Raw genomic sequence first — 18,746 nt, 5'->3', positions numbered from 1 at the left:
AGAACTATGAATGTAAAGGGTTCTATGAGAAACCAAAGAAAAATGACGGTGCCTAATGGTTTATAATCCATGTTATCTGAAGGGGAAAATAATTTTTAGCTGTGTTTGAAATTGTTACTGGCCATTCCTTGCATACAAGATGGAGTGCAAAGGTTGCATGATGAACCTACATTAAGGGAAAACACTTTGCTACTAACACAGCGAGGTTTGAATCTATGGCATGAAAGGGCAGGAACTCTTTGTACAGCTCGCAATGGAAACTTAAAGGTGAGTGAAAGTAACTTCATGGACATTTTTAAGAGACCACAGCAATTTATGTATTCCAATTAGATAAGGACTAGGATGCTTTCTGTTATCTAGCTTTGGTATCCCTACATATTTATCACTATAAAAAACTGAGCTACATCTTCTCCTACCACTAATGGAGGGACACAGGAGAAGACACTTAAGATATTTTCTAAACTATAGTTCCTCCAGAAGAGATTAGCTTTAAACATAATTAGAATGTGGAAGAAAGCTGAATTAATAGACAGGCAGCTAGTGACACCACTACTGCCTTAACTAATATTACTGAAGAGATGATTGCCACAGGGAGCATGAATTTGCAGAATAGAATGGCTTTGGGTTTGATTTTAGTAAAGGAGGGTAGGATGTGCAAGGCAATCAACATACAGTTTTGCACTTTTATCCCTGACAATACACACTTAAATTTACTAAAGGTTTCACAGAAAGAGCATGCAATGGGCAAACCAGGATTTTCGGAAAGGAGAACTTCTGGGATTGGTGATTGTTATATTTTTACTTTTGTTTCCATTGATATGCATAGATATGGGAAGGAACTGTAGTGGTCCCAAGCAATAAGGAGGTAAAATTAGAAAGGGAATACTAATTCCAGAAGGAGACCAGGCATCTGAATGAAGTTGAGGGGTAAGAAGCTTGGCACAGGGTGCCAAAAGGAGGGAAATATTGACACCTTGGCAGCAAAAGCAAAAACAACGCACACTCTGTCTTGCTTGTGTCACATAAACACATTGTGACAGCGCTTCAACAACTAATCATTAGGGATATTTTGCAGCGCTCAAAGACTAGAGAATGAGATATGATGTTCTCATTCAGACATTTTAAGTATCTCTCAAGATTGCAGCTGCAGTAACAAGAACGTACTGTTTAACAAATGTTATTATGTACCAGGAAGGAGCTGTTACATGTGTAATGAATGCACATCTGCCTGTCATGCTTGAGAGCTAAACTGTTAAGTAAATATCCATTGCTAGATAAGTAAATTTAGTGGATTTGTGCAAAAAAAAAAAATCTGGGAAAGAAACATGTCTAGTGTCATTCTAGAACAGTTTTTCAGGAGTTTCCAGCATGGGAATGGCCATGTATCATGTTAAAATTCAAAAACATCTAGCTTGGTGGGTTGTTTATGCAATTGTCACTGCCATATGCTTGCTCCTTAGCACTCACCCTTTTTCGACCCTAACCGTAAACAACCATCTGCAAACATTTCACCATACTAGTTGATTTTCCCCAAAGAAGAGTTCACAAATCCTCACAGATCTTGATACTGTGACTTAGGATCTGGGAAATCACACCTGCAAATGTATTTATTTGCACACCTAAATTGAACTAAGATGTGCAACAATGTTTGTAAACTGGCCCACAGCTGTTTGAGATTAGTAGAAAATGATGGGTTTACATTTTGGAGCTCTGATTTCACATCTTAACACATCAAGTTGTACCAGGATATACTTAGAACTCATAGATAATAGACTTATGTCAATGGTTTTATTGGAAAAACATCTGATCTTGTTGCTGTGCAGTGGGCAATTGGCAGCATTCCAGAGTTATTACAAGAAGGGATATGCTTGTAAAGGAATTTGGCCCACCAGAGGACTGACTCATCAACTGCAGTAAGATACATACACTCAAGAGGACAACACTGACATAAACTAGTAGACATTCTCTTGGTTATCATGATGTGTCTTTGGTCACAAAAGCAACAAGTGCAGAAAAAGTGACTAAAGTGCCTAAAAAAGAATCTAATGCAGCTGGTGTACGCTCCATAATTCAAAAGACTCAAATACACGTAATCACAGAAAATGTTCAATGTCTTACATCAATGTTCGTCTGAGCTTGGAGTCCGTTCCTTGCCCGGTCTGCGGCTTGAGCTTTGAAAGACAATGTTCCTGTCTTTCCTGCCACTGATACAACGTAGACCTGCCCAGTTTTCTCATCAATGGCAAATTCGTTTCCTGGCTGATCCACAAGGTAATATCGGAATATCCCATGCTTGCCAAGATCTGCATATTTTGCCTGAATAATGAGAAAGAGACTAAATATAGAGCACAGTTGGTAGAAAGAGCAACACTGAAAAATAAGGGACACCATTTGCAAAGATCAGTCATTTTTTACATCTTTTTATTGTCATTTAGTCCTAAACAGTCACAGTTATATTTCAGAGGCACAAAGGAAATTCTTCATGCATCCCATATTTCTATACTGTTGCATACTTCCTCTTTTGCTCATTTTGATAGAAATCCTTGACAAAAGCACACACATAAACACATAACCATTGAGGTTCTCAGTTGAAGCACTAACATTCTATTGCAACATTATCTGGCCGTAACATCGAACTGCGGTTCACCATTATACTAAGGAAGGAGAGAGCACAGCACCTGCCACAAAGGGGTGAGGTAAAGAGGATCAAAAAGGAGTCACCCAGTGACCTACCAAAGTTTCCCCTTCCAGTGTACTGTTATACCGCATTTTTTCACTCCAACATCATCTTAAAAAGTGAGGGCATGCTAATTCTTTACAATGTATGCATACAGTTTCTTTGAGTCAACTGTAAGGATGGTTTATTTAATTGATATCACTTCCAGCCAATTGTCTCTTCTCTACTAGTTTCTGTTCAGAAATCTGCACAGAGCTATCATATTTTTCTTTGTGCCATTTTCAGTATCTACCTACTTCAGTACTGCTGCCAACAAGCAAATGAGGATGGGTGCTATGCTGCCCTTCTACTGTGTGGCAATGAAACATTTGGCTGATAGAAAGACTAGTTCCAAAAACACAGGATTTAAAGCTTATTGATGTCCACTGGTTTACAGGCACTGTCTTGATAGCAGTGCCCATACTCCTCCAGTAGGAAATCAGTTACACAATGTAGGAAGTTGGCTCTATTTTGTGGTAGTGTGCTCGAGCAGTAGGCTTATCAGAGGGTAGTGTTAAGCATTTGTTGTACATACACTCAAAGACTTACTCCAGGCCAATAGGTTTTGATATTGAAAAATATATTTTCTTAGTTTATTTTAAGAACCACAGGTTCAAGATTTGCAGTAAACACTTTAAATGCAAGGTACTTCACTTAGATACTTTAGGAACTTTGAATAAAAACAATATCATATACAGTCTTTGTAAAAATTGCAATAAGCTATTTTCAAAGTGGACACAGCACAAAAATCAACAGTTCCTGGGGGAGGTAAGTAAAGGTTAGATTAGGAGGTATGCAAAACACTTACAAGTCTCAGTTCTGGGGCATAGGTAGCCCACCGTTGAGGGTTTAAGGCAACCCCAAAGTTACCACACCAGCAACACAGGGCAGGTCAGGTGCAGAGGTCAAGGAGGTGCCCAAAACACATAGGCGCCTATGGAGGACAGGGGTGCTCCGGTTCCAATCTGCCAGCAGGTAAGTACCTGTGTCCTCGGGGGGGCAGACCAGGGGGGTTTTGTAGAGCACTGGGGGGACACAAGTAGGCACACAAAACACACCCTCAGTGGCACAGGGACGGCCGGGTGCAGTGTGCAAAGCAGGCGTCGGGTTTCAGGTAGGAAACAATGGAGGGACCGGGGGGTCACTCTACCGGTGCAGGCAGGTACGGGGGGGCTTCTCGGGACAGCCACCACCTGGGCTAGGCAGAGGGTCGCCTGGGGGTCACTCCTGCACTGAAGTTGGATTCCTTCAGGTCCTGGGGGCTGTGGGTGCAGTGTTGGTTCCAGGTGTCGGGTCCCTTGCTACAGGCAGTTTCAGTCAGGGGGAGCCTCTGGATTCTCTCTGCAGGCGTCGCTGTGGGAGCTCAGGGGGGTCGTCTCTGGTTACTCACGGGCTCGCAGTCGCCGGGGAGTCCTCCCTGAGGTGTTGGTTCTCTGAATCTCGAGCCAGGGGCGTCGGGTGCAGAGTGAGAAGTCTCACGCTTCCGGCGGGAAATGTGCAGTCTTCGAAGGTTGCTTCTTTGTTACAAATAAGTAGCTGGTTTTGAACAGGACCGCTGTTCATGGGAGTTTCTTGGTCCTTTAGTCCAGGGCAGTCCTCTGAGGCTTCAGAGGTCACTGGTCCCTGTCGGATGCGTCGCTGGTTGCTGGTTTTCGAAGTTGGAGACAGGCCGGTAATGCTGGGGCCAAAGCAGTTGTCGTCTTCCTCCTTCTCTGCAGGCTTGTAGGTCGGCAGTCCTTCTTCTTTCTTCAGGTTGCAGGAATCTGATTTCCTGGGATCTGGGGAGCCCCTAAATACTGACTTTAGGGGTGTGTTTAGGTCTGGGAGGGCAGTAGCCAATGGCTCCTGTCCTTGAGGGTGGCTACAATCTCTTTGTGCCTCCTCCCTGTGGGGGAGGGGGCACATCCCTAATCCTATTGGGGGAATCCTCCAAACTCAAGATGGAGGATTTCTAAAGGTAGGAGTCCCCTCAACTCAGGATACTTTAGGGGCTGTCCTGACTGGTGGGTGACTCCTCCTTGTTTTTCTCATTATCTCCTCCAGCCTTGCCGCCAAAAGTGGGGGCAGTGGCCAGAGGGGCGGGCACATCCACTAGCTGGGATGCCCTGGGGCGCTGTAACAAAAGGGGTGAGCCTTTGAGGCACACCGACAGGTGTTACAGTTCCTGCAGGGGGAGGTGAGAAGCACCTCCACCCAGTACAGGCTTTGTTCCTGGCCACAGAGTGACAAAGGCACTTTCCCCATGTGGCCAGCAACATGTCTGGTGTGTGGCAGGCTGGCAAAAACTGGTCAGCCTACACTAGAAGTTGGATTGGTATTCAGGGGGCATCTCTAAGATGCCCTCTGGGTGCATGTTACAATAAATTGCACACTGGCATCAGTGTGCATTTATTGTGCTGAGAAGTTTGATACCAAACTTCCCAGATTTCAGTATAGCCATTATGGAACTGTGGAGTTCGTTTTTGACAAACTCCCAGACCATATACTCTTATGGCTACCCTGCACTTACAATGTCTAAGGTTTTGCTTAGACACTGTAGGGGCATTGTGCTCATGCACATATACCCTCACCCGTAGTATAGTGCACCCTGCCTTAGGGCTATAAGGTCTGCTAGAGGGATGACTTACCTATGCCACAGGCAGTGTGAGGTTGGCATGCACCTCTGAGGGGAGTGCCATGTCGACTTAGTCATTTAATCCCCACCCGTACACACAAGCTGTGAAGGATGTCCAGGGTGGCATAAGACATGCTGCAGTCCTTAGAGACCTTCCCTGGCATCAGGGCCCTTGGTACCAGGGGTACAAGTTACAAGGGACTTACCTAGGTGCCAGGGTTTTGCCAATTGTGGAGACAAAGGTACAGTTTAGGGAAAGAACACTGGTGCTGGGGCCTGGTTAGCAGGGTCCCAGTACACTTTCAATCAAAACTTAGCATCAGCAAAGGCAAAACGTTAGGGGGTAACCTTGCCAAGGAGGCATTTCCTTACACACAATGTCCATGTTTATGAAACAAAACTGACGTGAGAAAAAAACATTGTGGTCTATGAAACGTTGACTGCCGTCACAGAATCCACATAGTGTGCAAGCATTTATATTGCCTAGATATGTAAGTCACCACTACTAAGAATTCACATGTTCCCGATGAGCAAGTTACTTGCCTTCGCTAACACTTTTTTCAGTAGAGGCTCTAGTTAACAACAGATTCCTAGCCCTTTAAATATTCCCAAGGTTTCAGACTGGATACAAAAACTTTTTAGCAGTACCTCTGCAAGTTGTTAGGTGGTGCCGTGCAGCTCTACACTGATGCCAGTCAGTTGCTTCCAAGGATATCCACTTCCTCAGAAGAAATTTGCCTGTGAACAGTGAGCTTTGGATCTTATTAATATACAGAGTCTAATCACAGAACAGGGAGGATCGTGTGTTGATGAGGAATCTGTGGCTAGTTATAGTCAATTGCAGAAAGAGTGTTACCAAAGATAAGTAACTTATTCTGATACAGGCTTCTTGCAGCAGATACTTAACCTTTAGATAGATAGCACAGATGTACCTATTTGGAGGTAGATTGGTGAATGGGCTCTGTAGGAAGTTGGCTCTGTATGTGCTATTTCAAAGTAAGGAATAGCATGCACAGAGTCCAAGGGTTCCCCTTAGAGGTAAAATAGTGGTAAAAAGAGATAATACTAATGCTCTATTTTGTGGTAGTGTGGTCGAGCAGTAGGCTTATCCAAGGAGTAGTGTTAAGCATTTGTTGTACATACACAGACAATAAATGAGATACACACACTCAGAGACAAATCCAGCCAATAGGTTTTGTTATAGAAAAATATCTTTTCTTAGTTTATTTTAAGAACCACAGGTTCAAATTTAACATGTAATATCTTGTTTGAAAGGTATTGCAGGTAAGTACATTAGGAACTTTGAATCATTTCAATTGCATGTATACTTTTCCAGTTATTGACAAATAGCTACTTTAAAAGTGGACACTTAGTGCAATTTTCACAGTTCCTGGGGGAGGTAAGTTTTTGTTAGTTTTACCAGGTAAGTAAGACACTTACAGGGTTCAGTTCTTGGTCCAAGGTAGCCCACCGTTGGGGGTTCAGAGCAACCCCAAAGTCACCACACCAGCAGCTCAGGGCCGGTCAGGTGCAGAGTTCAAAGCGGTGCCCAAAACGCATAGGCTAGAATGGAGAGAAGGGGGTGCCCCGGTTCCGGTCTGCTTGCAGGTAAGTACCCGCGTCTTCGGAGGGCAGACCAGGGGGGTTTTGTAGGGCACCGGGGGGGACACAAGCCCACACAGAAATTTCACCCTCAGCGGCGCGGGGGCGGCCGGGTGCAGTGTAGAAACAAGCGTCGGGTTCGCAATGTTAGTCAATGAGAGATCACGGGATCTCTTCAGCGCTGCAGGCAGGCAAGGGGGGGGTTCCTCGGGGAAACCTCCACCTGGGCAAGGGAGAGGGACTCCTGGGGGTCACTTCTCCAGTGAAAGTTCAGTCCTTCAGGTCCTGGGGGCTGCGGGTGCAGGGTCTGTTCCAGGCGTCGGGACTTAGGTTTCAGAGAGTCGCGGTCAGGGGAAGCCTCGGGATTCCCTCTGCAGGCGGCGCTGTGGGGGCTCAGGGGGGACAGGTTTTTGTACTCACAGTATCAGAGTAGTCCTGGGGTCCCTCCTGAGGTGTTGGATCTCCACCAGCCGAGTCGGGGTCGCCGGGTGCAGTGTTGCAAGTCTCACGCTTCTTGCGGGGAGCTTGCAGGGGTCTTTCAAGGCTGCTGGAAACAAAGTTGCAGCCTTTCTTGGAGCAGGTCCGCTGTCCTCGGGAGTTTCTTGTCTTTTCGAAGCAGGGGCAGTCCTCAGAGGATGTCGAGGTCGCTGGTCCCTTTGGAAGGCGTCGCTGGAGCAGGATCTTTGGAAGGCAGGAGACAGGCCGGTGAGTTTCTGGAGCCAAGGCAGTTGTCGTCTTCTGGTCTTCCTCTGCAGGGGTTTTCAGCTGGGCAGTCCTTCTTCTTGTAGTTTGCAGGAATCTAATTTTCTAGGGTTCAGGGTAGCCCTTAAATACTAAATTTAAGGGCGTGTTTAGGTCTGGGGGGTTAGTAGCCAATGGCTACTAGCCCTGAGGGTGGGTACACCCTCTTTGTGCCTCCTCCCAAGGGGAGGGGGTCACAATCCTAACCCTATTGGGGGAATCCTCCATCTGCAAGATGGAGGATTTCTAAAAGTTAGAGTCACTTCAGCTCAGGACACCTTAGGGGCTGTCCTGACTGGCCAGTGACTCCTCCTTGTTGCTTTCTTTGTTCCCTCCAGCCTTGCCGCCAAAAGTGGGGGCCGTGGCCGGAGGGGGCGGGCAACTCCACTAAGCTGGAGTGCCCTGCTGGGCTGTGACAAAGGGGTGAGCCTTTGAGGCTCACCGCCAGGTGTCACAGCTCCTGCCTGGGGGAGGTGTTAGCATCTCCACCCAGTGCAGGCTTTGTTACTGGCCTCAGAGTGACAAAGGCACTCTCCCCATGGGGCCAGCAACATGTCTCTAGTGTGGCAGGCTGCTGGAACTAGTCAGCCTACACAGACAGTCGGTTAAGTTTCAGGGGGCACCTCTAAGGTGCCCTCTGGGGGGTATTTTGCAATAAAATGTACACTGGCATCAGTGTGCATTTATTGTGCTGAGAAGTTTGATACCAAACTTCCCAGTTTTCAGTGTAGCCATTATGGTGCTGTGGAGTTCGTGTTTGACAGACTCCCAGACCATATACTCTTATGGCTACCCTGCACTTACAATGTCTAAGGTTTTGTTTAGACACTGTAGGGGTACCATGCTCATGCACTGGTACCCTCACCTATGGTATAGTGCACCCTGCCTTAGGGCTGTAAGGCCTGCTAGAGGGGTGTCTTACCTATACTGCATAGGCAGTGAGAGGCTGGCATGGCACCCTGAGGGGAGTGCCATGTCGACTTACTCGTTTTGTCCTCACTAGCACACACAAGCTGGCAAGCAGTGTGTCTGTGCTGAGTGAGAGGTCTCCAGGGTGGCATAAGACATGCTGCAGCCCTTAGAGACCTTCCTTGGCATCAGGGCCCTTGGTACTAGAAGTACCAGTTACAAGGGACTTATCTGGATGCCAGGGTCTGCCAATTGTGGATACAAAAGTACAGGTTAGGGAAAGAACACTGGTGCTGGGGCCTGGTTAGCAGGCCTCAGCACACTTTCAATTGTAAACATAGCATCAGCAAAGGCAAAAAGTCAGGGGGCAACCATGCCAAGGAGGCATTTCCTTACAGGCTCACACCAGGAACTCCTGCAGGACTGAGCTGGCAAAAAGCCACTCTCTGTTAACCTAACTGTCCAGACAATAGTGCTTTGTGAATCTTATGGAGGGAAGCTCAAGTAACTGCCTGGCAAATACCCGGAAGAGGGACTCCCCATGCCAGTGCAGCGGTAGAAACTTCAGCACTGGTAGCAGGAGCATGCAGTCCTCCTGAGAGGCTTTGGCGTCATGGCCTGAGCTACCAACTTTGGAGCTGGGTGAACCAGGTTTGTCTTGGTGTCAGCAAAACATCCTGTGATTCTGGGCAAATCACTAAGGCCCTCATTACAACCCTGGCAGTCAAAGACCGCCAGGGCTGTTTTGTCAATTGCACCGCCAACAGGCTGGCGGTGCAATCTTGGGAATTACAGCGGTCGCACCGCCGGGACCGGCAGTTTTCCGCCACGTTGGTCCCGGCGGATTTAATCCTCCAGGGCAGCGCTGCTTGCAAAAAGTTGTAATGATGGCCCTAATCTCCATGTGCCTACGATTCGGCCCCTTGAGGCCCTTGCAGGTGATATGTTGAGCTTTACAAATCCTGGATGTCTTCTGGAAGCTGTTTTGTGGCCAATGCATTGAAGATCTTAATGTAGGCATGGAATCAAGTATGAGATGGTTATCTTCGGCACATCCATCTCCTATTTTGCTCCAGAGAACCCCACAAAGAGGTGATTGCCCGCCTGGTGTTCTTTAATATGGTCAATATAAAAGCTTAGATCTCTCTAGGGGTTAAAATGTTGGAGTCTCTCCTCCTCCTTAGAGGGGTGAGGCTGAGGATAGAAAGACAGCAAGGTGATGTTTGGACCAATGTGGAACAGTGTCACAACTTTAGGCGAGAAGGAAGATTGTGTCTACAAAACCAGCTTGTCTGTGAAGGAGTTGGTGTATGCAGGTTGACACAGAGTCTCACTTGAAGCTCACTGACACACAGCACTGATGTCATATCAATGAGGAACACTGTCTTGAAGGTGAGAAGCCGCAAGGGACAACTGTGAAGCAGCTTAAAGGGTGTTCACATCTGACATATGAGGACCAAGTTAAGGTCCCATTGTGGTATCACAAAGGGAGAGGGAGGAAATAAATGCTGTAAACCTTTCAAAAAAGCACATTATAACTGGACACTTAAAAAAATGAGGGCTGATAAGGCAACCGTAAAAAGGCCAAAACAGCCAAAAGGTACTCTTAAACTGTGCCCAGAGCAAAGCTTTGCCAGGTGAGGGACAAGACAAACAACGAAACAACTTTGCCTGGAGAGGGCCTACCTGCCGTGTACCCCACCAAGCTACTATATGCCTGGCTGCCAAAATGACATCCATCATCTCCGGAGGAAGTTCTAAGGTGTTCAGCTGTTGCTGCTCAATCTATAAGCATGAAGGTGGAAATTATGAAGGCCCAGGTGCACACCCCTGCTCTATTGCTGCACAGCAGATCCTCCCGGAGAGGCAGCTTGAGCGGAGGGCAGATGCCTACGCCCAGGAGTTGTGGATACCGTAACTTTGGTTCCAAATCCGTAGTCACTAGGATGACTTGGCCTTGTTGAGCCTGATCTTATTTATTTATTTATTCGTCTTATTTGTAGAGCACATCTCTGACCATCTCTGGTATCCTGGAGCTTCAGTGACTATTGAGAGTGAGGAGAGGAGAACAGAAAAATAAACTGGAGTATACAGAATCTCCAGTCCAAACCGAGTCTAATTGGGAAAGAGCCAGGTTTTCAAGGCTTTCCTAAATTTCAGCAGCTCACAGTGCACTCTCGGGGTGGCTGGACGTGCATTCCACATCGGAGAGGCTTTGAAGGAGAAAGATTGCTCCCCTCTCCCCGCAGTTGAGCCCTTTGATATGTAAGTGGCTGCACCAAGGTGGCAGCAGCAGACCGCAAAACTCTAGTTGGACATATCTTTACAATTTGCATTGGAGAGGTACTGGACCCTTCTGTAGTGTAGTACCCTGAACACACTGCACATTGCTTTAAAATGAATCCTTTGCTCAATGGGAAGCCAGTGCCATTCCTTATGGGCACTAGACACAAAGGATTTGTGGGGTCTATTCAAAGCCAGTTTTGCAGCAGCCACTGGACTCTTTGGAGTCATTTGATCAGGAAGTCTGGTGCACCCAGAAGGATGGATTTACATTATTCCAGCCGACAGAGTATGACACTTCTGGTAACTAAAACCTGGCTTGTGTTGGTCATACCAAAAATACCTTTCTAAGACCATGCAATAGGGCAAAACCGGTACCTGCCACTTTAGTCACATGCTTCACTAAGGAAAGATGGGCGTCAAACAGAACCCTCAGATTCTGAACGGCCCCTGAAGAGCTCATCTCGGTTTCCGTAGGTAGGGGCCGCCAAATTCTGGGTTAGTGGAATTAGGCTCTTTCTTGGGGCACAACAGAGAAATTCTGTTTTATCCCTGTTTAATTTTAGGGATTTCACATCCATCCATTTCACAATATTTTCATGCAAGATTGAAAGGAAGAGACCTCATCCTGTTGATTAAGTGACAAGATCAATTGCGTGTCATCAGCATAATTAATAACTAAGATGTTGTGACTTTTTATTAAGGAAATTAGTGGCTTCATATAAACATTGAATAGGATTGGGCTAAGTTCCGCCCCTTGTGGTATCCTGTGTTGCAGCTTTCGAATTCTGAACAAAACGGGGGTAAGGTCACTGCCTGACTCAGGTTCTTTAGATAGGAGCACATCCATTTTAAAACTGTGCCACCAAGGCCACAGGAATCTAACCTAGTTAGGAGAGTTTCATGTGCAGACAAATCAAGCAGCACCAATATAACAGCCTGACCCTATCTACTCTCCTACGCAGCTCGTCCAATGCATTCACTAGGACTGTCTCAGTGCCATCACTGGGCCTGAAACATAATTGCTCTGCCTCTAGCATAGAGTGTTCTTCCAGATAACTTGATAGGACTCTGTTAATGTATCTTTCTAGAATCTTCACTGGATTAGGGAGGAGAGAGATAGGCCTGAAAGTACTCAAGATGGCCAGGTCTGCTGATGGTTTTATCAATAGGGGGGAACCATAGCTCTAGATCATTGGAACCTTCCTTTTACTCAGTGATAGATTTCAGAGTGTCCTCAAAGGTAGAAAAAGCTCTCCTGCCCATTTCTTCCACTGTCTAGCTGGCAAAAGGTCTACAGGTGATCCCGACATAATGGCCAAAGCAATACTATGAATGTTTGTCTCTGAGATTGGATCAAACCAATCCAGTTGGAAACAGGTTCTTTCCACCACATCCATCGGATGCTGACACACTATGTTTTCAGCACAAATTACATTCCCCCCAAAAATGGCTTCTCCCAATGACTGTGGTTTTTCCTTGCCTGATTTAGAATCAATATCCTCTATAATTTTTGTAATTTTGTTCTAAAATAAGATTGCTAGATCGTCACACAATTTCTGTGAGGGAGCAATGTTATTTTTGCGACACAGGGGATTAGATAATTCACTGAAAGTCTCAAACACCTTCTTCACATTGCTGGAGGCTGCTAGAATCGAATTAGTGTAATACTCTGCCTTGGCCTCCCTAATTGCCTTTTTATATTTTTCAGAGCTATCTTCTGCTCTTGTTTACCCATGTCTATATACCCTCTCCGCCATTCCCTTTCCAATTTTCTACAGATCTGCTTAGCAGCTCTTAGAGATTCATTAAACCATGGTGCAGTGGGTCGCTTCCTTGGTCTGTGATGGGAGAGGGCAATACACTAAAACAATTTGGCAATGATAACTATGTTAAATCTCTTACAATTTATCTATATGGGAGTATTGGAATGGAACGTGTTAATTAGGTCAAATACTAATCCCTGAGGAGGATTCACCAATTTGTGCAAATCTCGGGTTAAGGATGCCTTCAAACAATGCCAGGGTTCCTTCATAGATAAGTGGGAAGAGATTAAGGCATGGTCAGTCCGACATAATGGAGAAATATCATTGATCACAGTTAAACCCTCCGTGGCAAAAATCAGGTCCTTTGTATGAACCCCCCTTAATGAGTGGGGTCATGAACAAGTTGTTCAAGGCCAGCAACTTTACAGGCATCCCACAGTTCTTTCCCCAAGGCAGACAACTAATCAACCCACAGATTAAAATCAGACAGGAGTGCCTGAATTGCAGGGTGCGAGAGACGATCCAACGACCTCATGCATGTGGCAGCAGATTGCAGGGTCCATAATCACAAGAAGAGCTGTTAGTAGGCATTGGACTCACCTTGTAACTGGGCAGGCAAGAAAACTCGATCGTAGAGACACTCTCGGCCTTTCGCTCTGTGAAACCTGCAGCATTTCTTCCAATGCATATGTGCGGCGAAGAGTCTCATCTGGGGTGGGCCAGTGAAGTTGAAGGTGCAGCTGAGGCACTAGCTGAAGCTCGCAGATGCCTCATGCCATCAAAGCAGGCTGTTAGCAGGAAACTGCACTGCGCTTCCTCTCTCCATTTCGTAAAGTGGCAAATGGAGGGCACGTGATTTGTTCACAGCCTTTGTAGCCAGTGTGGTGCTCTGGACCAGGCCAAAAAGGAATGGTATAGTACTCAGTTCATAGATTTGCGGCGGCTAGGTCCATGCACTCTAACTGCCAATTAATTATTTCACTGATGACAAACCAGCTTCATTATGCAAGCTCGCGCAATGGCACGTGGCAAACTACAATTATATGCAAAGTTGCAGTGTGGTTGTGCAGACGGATCTTTGATAAAAACAGGCCTCCATGCATCCACCCTACCCGTGTTTTGAATGATGCCTTTTATAACCACAATGATGCTGATGGGGGCACAAAAGAGGGTGAAAGCAATTACCGCAATGGTAATGCATTCTGGAGTGGTTTTAATCCTAGTACAACATGGTCAGAGAGCATAAGTGGTCCAGAAAACACTTTGTTAAAGCTTTAAAAAAAAAAAAAATCTTACATTAGCTGTGTTATCTGCAATGTACTTATTAAGAACTTCTGTGGAATTCACTGCGTCACATCTTGAGCCCATTCCTAGATCTCCATTGAAGGATCCTCAGGAGAAGGATCACCAGAAGGACGGTGTGCCAGTAGATAAATCGAAAGAGAATCTTCCACTGGGAAATGTAGCACTTTCTCCACAAATCTGAGGATACCTTATTATCAACTGTATATCAGGCTTTGAAATCGTTTTTTTCAGCTTTGTTACTGTGTGGGGGTAATGAATATGGTGTACGTTATAGTATGCACATAAACGTAAAAATTATGTTCACTATCCCTTTGTCTTTAGAACTCCTTGATACAACCTGTCATAGTCAGCAGCACGTCGCTGCAGCAACTCCGTCAAGTAACTCATCAGGGGTTAGACTAATGGGTGTTAGTCATTGTTACCGCATTAACCCCTGTCGTCACGCAATTCAGGGCTTCTACAGCTGAGGTACATGTGTAATACTACAGCATTAGCCCCTGTCGTCACGCAATTCAGGGCTTCTACAGCTGAGGTACATGTGTAATACTACAGCATTAGCCCCTGTCGTCACGCAATTCAAGGCTTCTACAGCTGAGCTACATGTGTAAAACTATAGTCACAGTTAGGGTTGCCACCTTTCCAAGCTAGAAATTATGGCCATTCGTTGATTTAAGAGTCTGAAAAGGCCCAGGCATGATTCTAAATAGTACTGTAAACAAAAGTGTATGTATTAATTTGTAACATTACTTTTCTGCCTTTGTAAACATTAATTATGAGTCAGAGATCGTCAATGAAGCTTTAGAACACATTTAAAAGCGCTTTCTGTTTATATTCACCGTTTGAAGTATGTACCAATAAGGACTGAAAATACCAACTTTAGGTGACTTTGCTCAATAATCAAAAAAACTTTATTCGGTTTTGAAATCTAAAACCATAAAAGCGCAGGTCTATAAAATAAGTTTCCATTTTCAAAAAGAAGGCCGAATCAGCTACATTAGCATTCATTGCACAGGAATTATTCGTCAGCCATTCATTGTCACATATTTGCATTCAAAAACAATAAAATACATTCCACACACGTTACTTGATTGGATCCTCGACATACAAGACTACGCATAAAGTGACAAGCGCAAAAGGTTCTAAACTAACCCTTGCTTAGAACTAATAACACTTTCGGACCAAAAATAGAAGGAAAATATTTGGCGTGGTCTGCCCTCAAAGTTATGACTTGGTGCTCACAAGATTATGATCATAGCCTGGGTTACTTCCTAACAAGTCTACGCCGTTTCAATGTGGCAGCAATAAACCTACAGATTTAAAGCAGACCATGTCGATTTGAAGCAACCAAAGGTACTAAGTCGCTGCCTTGCACTCTCTAATATTGAGATTCCTCAATAAAGACCTCAGAATACGTTTTCTCAAGTCCCTGTACAGTTTGCAAAAAAAGAACAAATACAGCTGGGACTGGGAAGTCAGTAAATCACAAGGACGTGGTATTAAGTCTCTGCTGGTGTAAACATCAGAGGGAGAAGATACCAAATAGTGTGCGAAGCCAAGTCTAGGCCTTATCAAATAAAACCTTTGATAACATGGCACTCTAGCTAGATATGACTTAATTCGGGTAGTAGTGCACACTGGAAAATATGATTAAACTAGTTTCTTCCTCAATTCGACTTCCGCTATTTTCTTGACTAGCAGTTTTAACATTTCACTTTTCACTGTGAGTTTGTAAGGTGGATAATGCTCTGCAGGTTTTTACACAGGTCCCGTCTACCTATAGCTCGCAGGCCTTCTTTAATGTGCATCAGTCATTTGACAGTTTGGACTTTGGACAATTTAAGGCAATTATTGACCACCATTTGGCTGAGTACAGCTTTGGGCCTGAACCAAACTGAAAGCCATAAAAAAATTGGTGCTGACCTTAAAATGTCTCCTACATAATAGACCCTTAGCTCCTCATGACTTAATTTAATCATGGCACTACTGTGGATGCATAAAATATATGTAAAAATATATATTTTCAGTAACCTGGACTTGTGAGTGATCAGAAAAGCCCCATACCTCGCGGACATAAGAGGCGATCGATATAGATTTCATCTTGTAGATTGTGATTGCTGCATCGAGCAGCACAGACCCTAATTTGGAGGCAAATTTGAACAATTAAGTTATCATCTGGGTAAACTGCATTGTTCTCACTCTCAGCCAATGCTTCCAGGAGCTAGCATTACAGAAGGGTACTCCCAGATAAGTAAAGGTAGGGACACACTGTAGTGCAGTGCCGCCTTGCTGAAAGGGGACTGTAGGAAGCTGGCTCTGTATATACTATATAAAAATGAGATATAGGCCCTCATTTTGACTTCGGTGGTCTACAACGTAGACCGCCAAAGTTCCGGCAGCCACAAGACCACCAGTGACGGCGGCCATCTGACCGCCATATTATGACTGCTGGTAGCTCTCCGCCATAATGTGGGCAGAGAGCTACCAGCAGACATAGTGGCAGTTGGCAGTGCCGTGGAGGTTGCTCTGCTGGCACGCCACATCAACACAACACCGCCACGCCTATTACAACCTAGTAATAGGCATGGCGGTGTAGGGTTGGCGGGGTGCTGGCAGCAGAGCAAGCCCCATGAACCCCATTCCCTCCCGGACAGCCACCGCGACTACCAGGTAAGGTGATCGACCAACAGGGGAGGGGTGTGTCGAGTGTTGTGTGCATGAATGGGGGTGTGTGTTTGTGTGAAGGGAGAGGGTGTTGTGTGTGTTTGTGTGTATGCAAGTGTATGTGTGTGTGTATGAATGCGTGTATGCGGGGCGTGGGGTGTGTTTGAATTGGGATCGGGGTGGGAGGGTGTCACGGGTTGGGGGTGGGGAGCTTCAGATGGGTCAGGGGGTCAGGGGGTGAGGGGAGGGTCCTACATGGAGGGGGGTCGGGGAGTCCTGCAGTGGCAACTCCTGCATTCCTGTCGCCAGTATCGTTACCACCATGGATTCCATGGTGGGGCTGCCACCACGGAATCCCTGGCAATAAGGATGCACATAATACCGCGGGCGGTGTTAGGTGGACCGCTGGGTTGAAGGTGGTCTACCTTCGGTCAGGCGGTCCTACCACACTGGCGGTACAGGTGGTGAACTGGCTGCAACACAGCCAGTTCACTACCAATGTCAAAATTTGGCGGTCCTGCACTGCCACGCTGTCAGCGGTCTGGATGCCACTGCCGGCGTGGCAGTGCAGGACCGCCAGGGTCATAATGATTCAGTTTGCAGGTAAGCACATACAATGAAAGGTACTTTGCATATATATGATTAGGACTTTGAATAGAATCTACAATGTAAACAGTTTTCTTTAAAATGGCAAAGAGCTATTTTAAAAGTGGACACTTTAATTTTCAACAGTTCCTGGGGAAAGAAAAGATAGTACAGTTTTACAGGTAAGTATTCAACTTACAGTTCAGATTTCCAGGGTTTAGGTAGTCCGTTGTTGGGGGTTCAAGTTAACCCCAAACACCCACCACCAGCAACACGGGGCCGGTCGGGTGCAGAGGTCAATGAGGAACCAAGTTAACTTGGTCTCCTATGGAGATAGGGGGTACTCGGAATCTGGTCAGCCAGCAGGTAAATACCCGCGACTCAGAGGGCAGACCATGGAGGTTTAAGAGAGCACTGGAGGGGCCCCAAGTAGGTACCAAACATGCACCCTCAATGGCACTATGGTGGCCGGGTGCAGGGTGCAAACAGGGCATCGGGTTTTCAATGCAACTCTATGAGGGGACCCCGTGGGTCACTCTGAGGCTGCAGATGAGCTCCAGGGGGGCTTCTCTGGCAAAACACGAGCTGAACAGGGAAGAGGGCTGCCTACTGGTCGATGCTGCACTGGGAGTCAGTTTCTCAAAGGCCTGGGGGCTGCAGGTGCAGTGTGTCCTTTAGGCGTCAGATATCTTCGACCGGAGCTCGCGGTCAGGGGGGGTCCTCAGGATTCCCTGTGCAGGTGTCATCGTGGAGGTTTGTAGGGGTCCACCCAGGGTTGGCTTTTGCTCCCAATCGCCTGGGGATCCTCTCTTACTAGGTGGACCCCTGGACACAGGCTGTGGACGTCAGGTGCCCAGGGGTCAGGACTCACGCATCTGGAGTGAGGTGGGAGTCCTTTGAAGAGGTTTCTTCTTTTTTTCTTCTTTGGACAGGGCCGCTGTCCACAGGAGTTCTTGATCCCCTGTGGGGCAGGCAGTCCTCTGGAAGTTTTTCAGTGGTCACTGGACCTGTAGGATGCGTCACCTTTCTTCTGCAGGTTCTTTGAAGCAGGAGACAGGCCGGTAGGGCTGGGGCCAAGTCAGTTGTTGTCTCCTTTCCTTCTCTGCTGGGGTTTCAGCTAAGCAGTCCTTCTTCTTCTTGTGAGGCCATCAGGAATCTGGTGAGCTGGGTTCAGGGAGGCCCTTAAATCCTAGATATAAGGGCATGTTAGGGGTCAGAGGGCAGTAGCCAGTGGCTACTGTCCTTGAGGGTGGCTATACCATTCTTGTGCTGACTCCCTTGGGGAGGGGGGCACATTCCTATCCCTATTGGTCCCTGTACTCCAAACCAAGATGGAGGATTCTGCAGGGAGGGGGGGCACCTCAGTTCTGGACACCTTAGGGGTGGTCCTGGCTGGGGTAGTCACTCCTCCCCATTTTCCATCATTTTCCCACCGGACTTGCAGCCAAAAGTGGGGCTTTGTCCGGGGGCGGGCATCTCCACAAGCTGGAGTACCCTGGGGCACTGTAACCCGAGGCTTGAGCCGTCCTGTTCTAGCCATGACTAAACAATCATTAGCATACAT

At 46.5% G+C, this 18,746-nt stretch overlaps 1 protein-coding gene across 4 annotated transcripts in view; it reads right to left on the bottom strand.

The window, feature by feature from the left end:
* Nucleotides 1-18,746, bottom strand: part of LOC138295834 (uncharacterized) — a 1,330,477-nt gene that overhangs the window by 1,123,047 nt on the left and 188,684 nt on the right. For all 4 annotated transcript variants that reach the window (XM_069234393.1, XM_069234396.1, XM_069234394.1 and 1 more), the window contains exon 7: nt 2,119-2,316. In XM_069234393.1, coding sequence (XP_069090494.1) covers nt 2,119-2,316 — 198 coding nt within the window. The remainder of the gene's footprint in view (nt 1-2,118; nt 2,317-18,746) is intronic.

This window comes from Pleurodeles waltl, chromosome 5 (assembly GCF_031143425.1).
Source record: "Pleurodeles waltl isolate 20211129_DDA chromosome 5, aPleWal1.hap1.20221129, whole genome shotgun sequence".
NCBI lineage: Eukaryota > Metazoa > Chordata > Amphibia > Caudata > Salamandridae > Pleurodeles > Pleurodeles waltl.
Note: the sequence above shows the minus strand (reverse complement) of the source record. Positions and strands in the feature narration are given on the sequence as shown.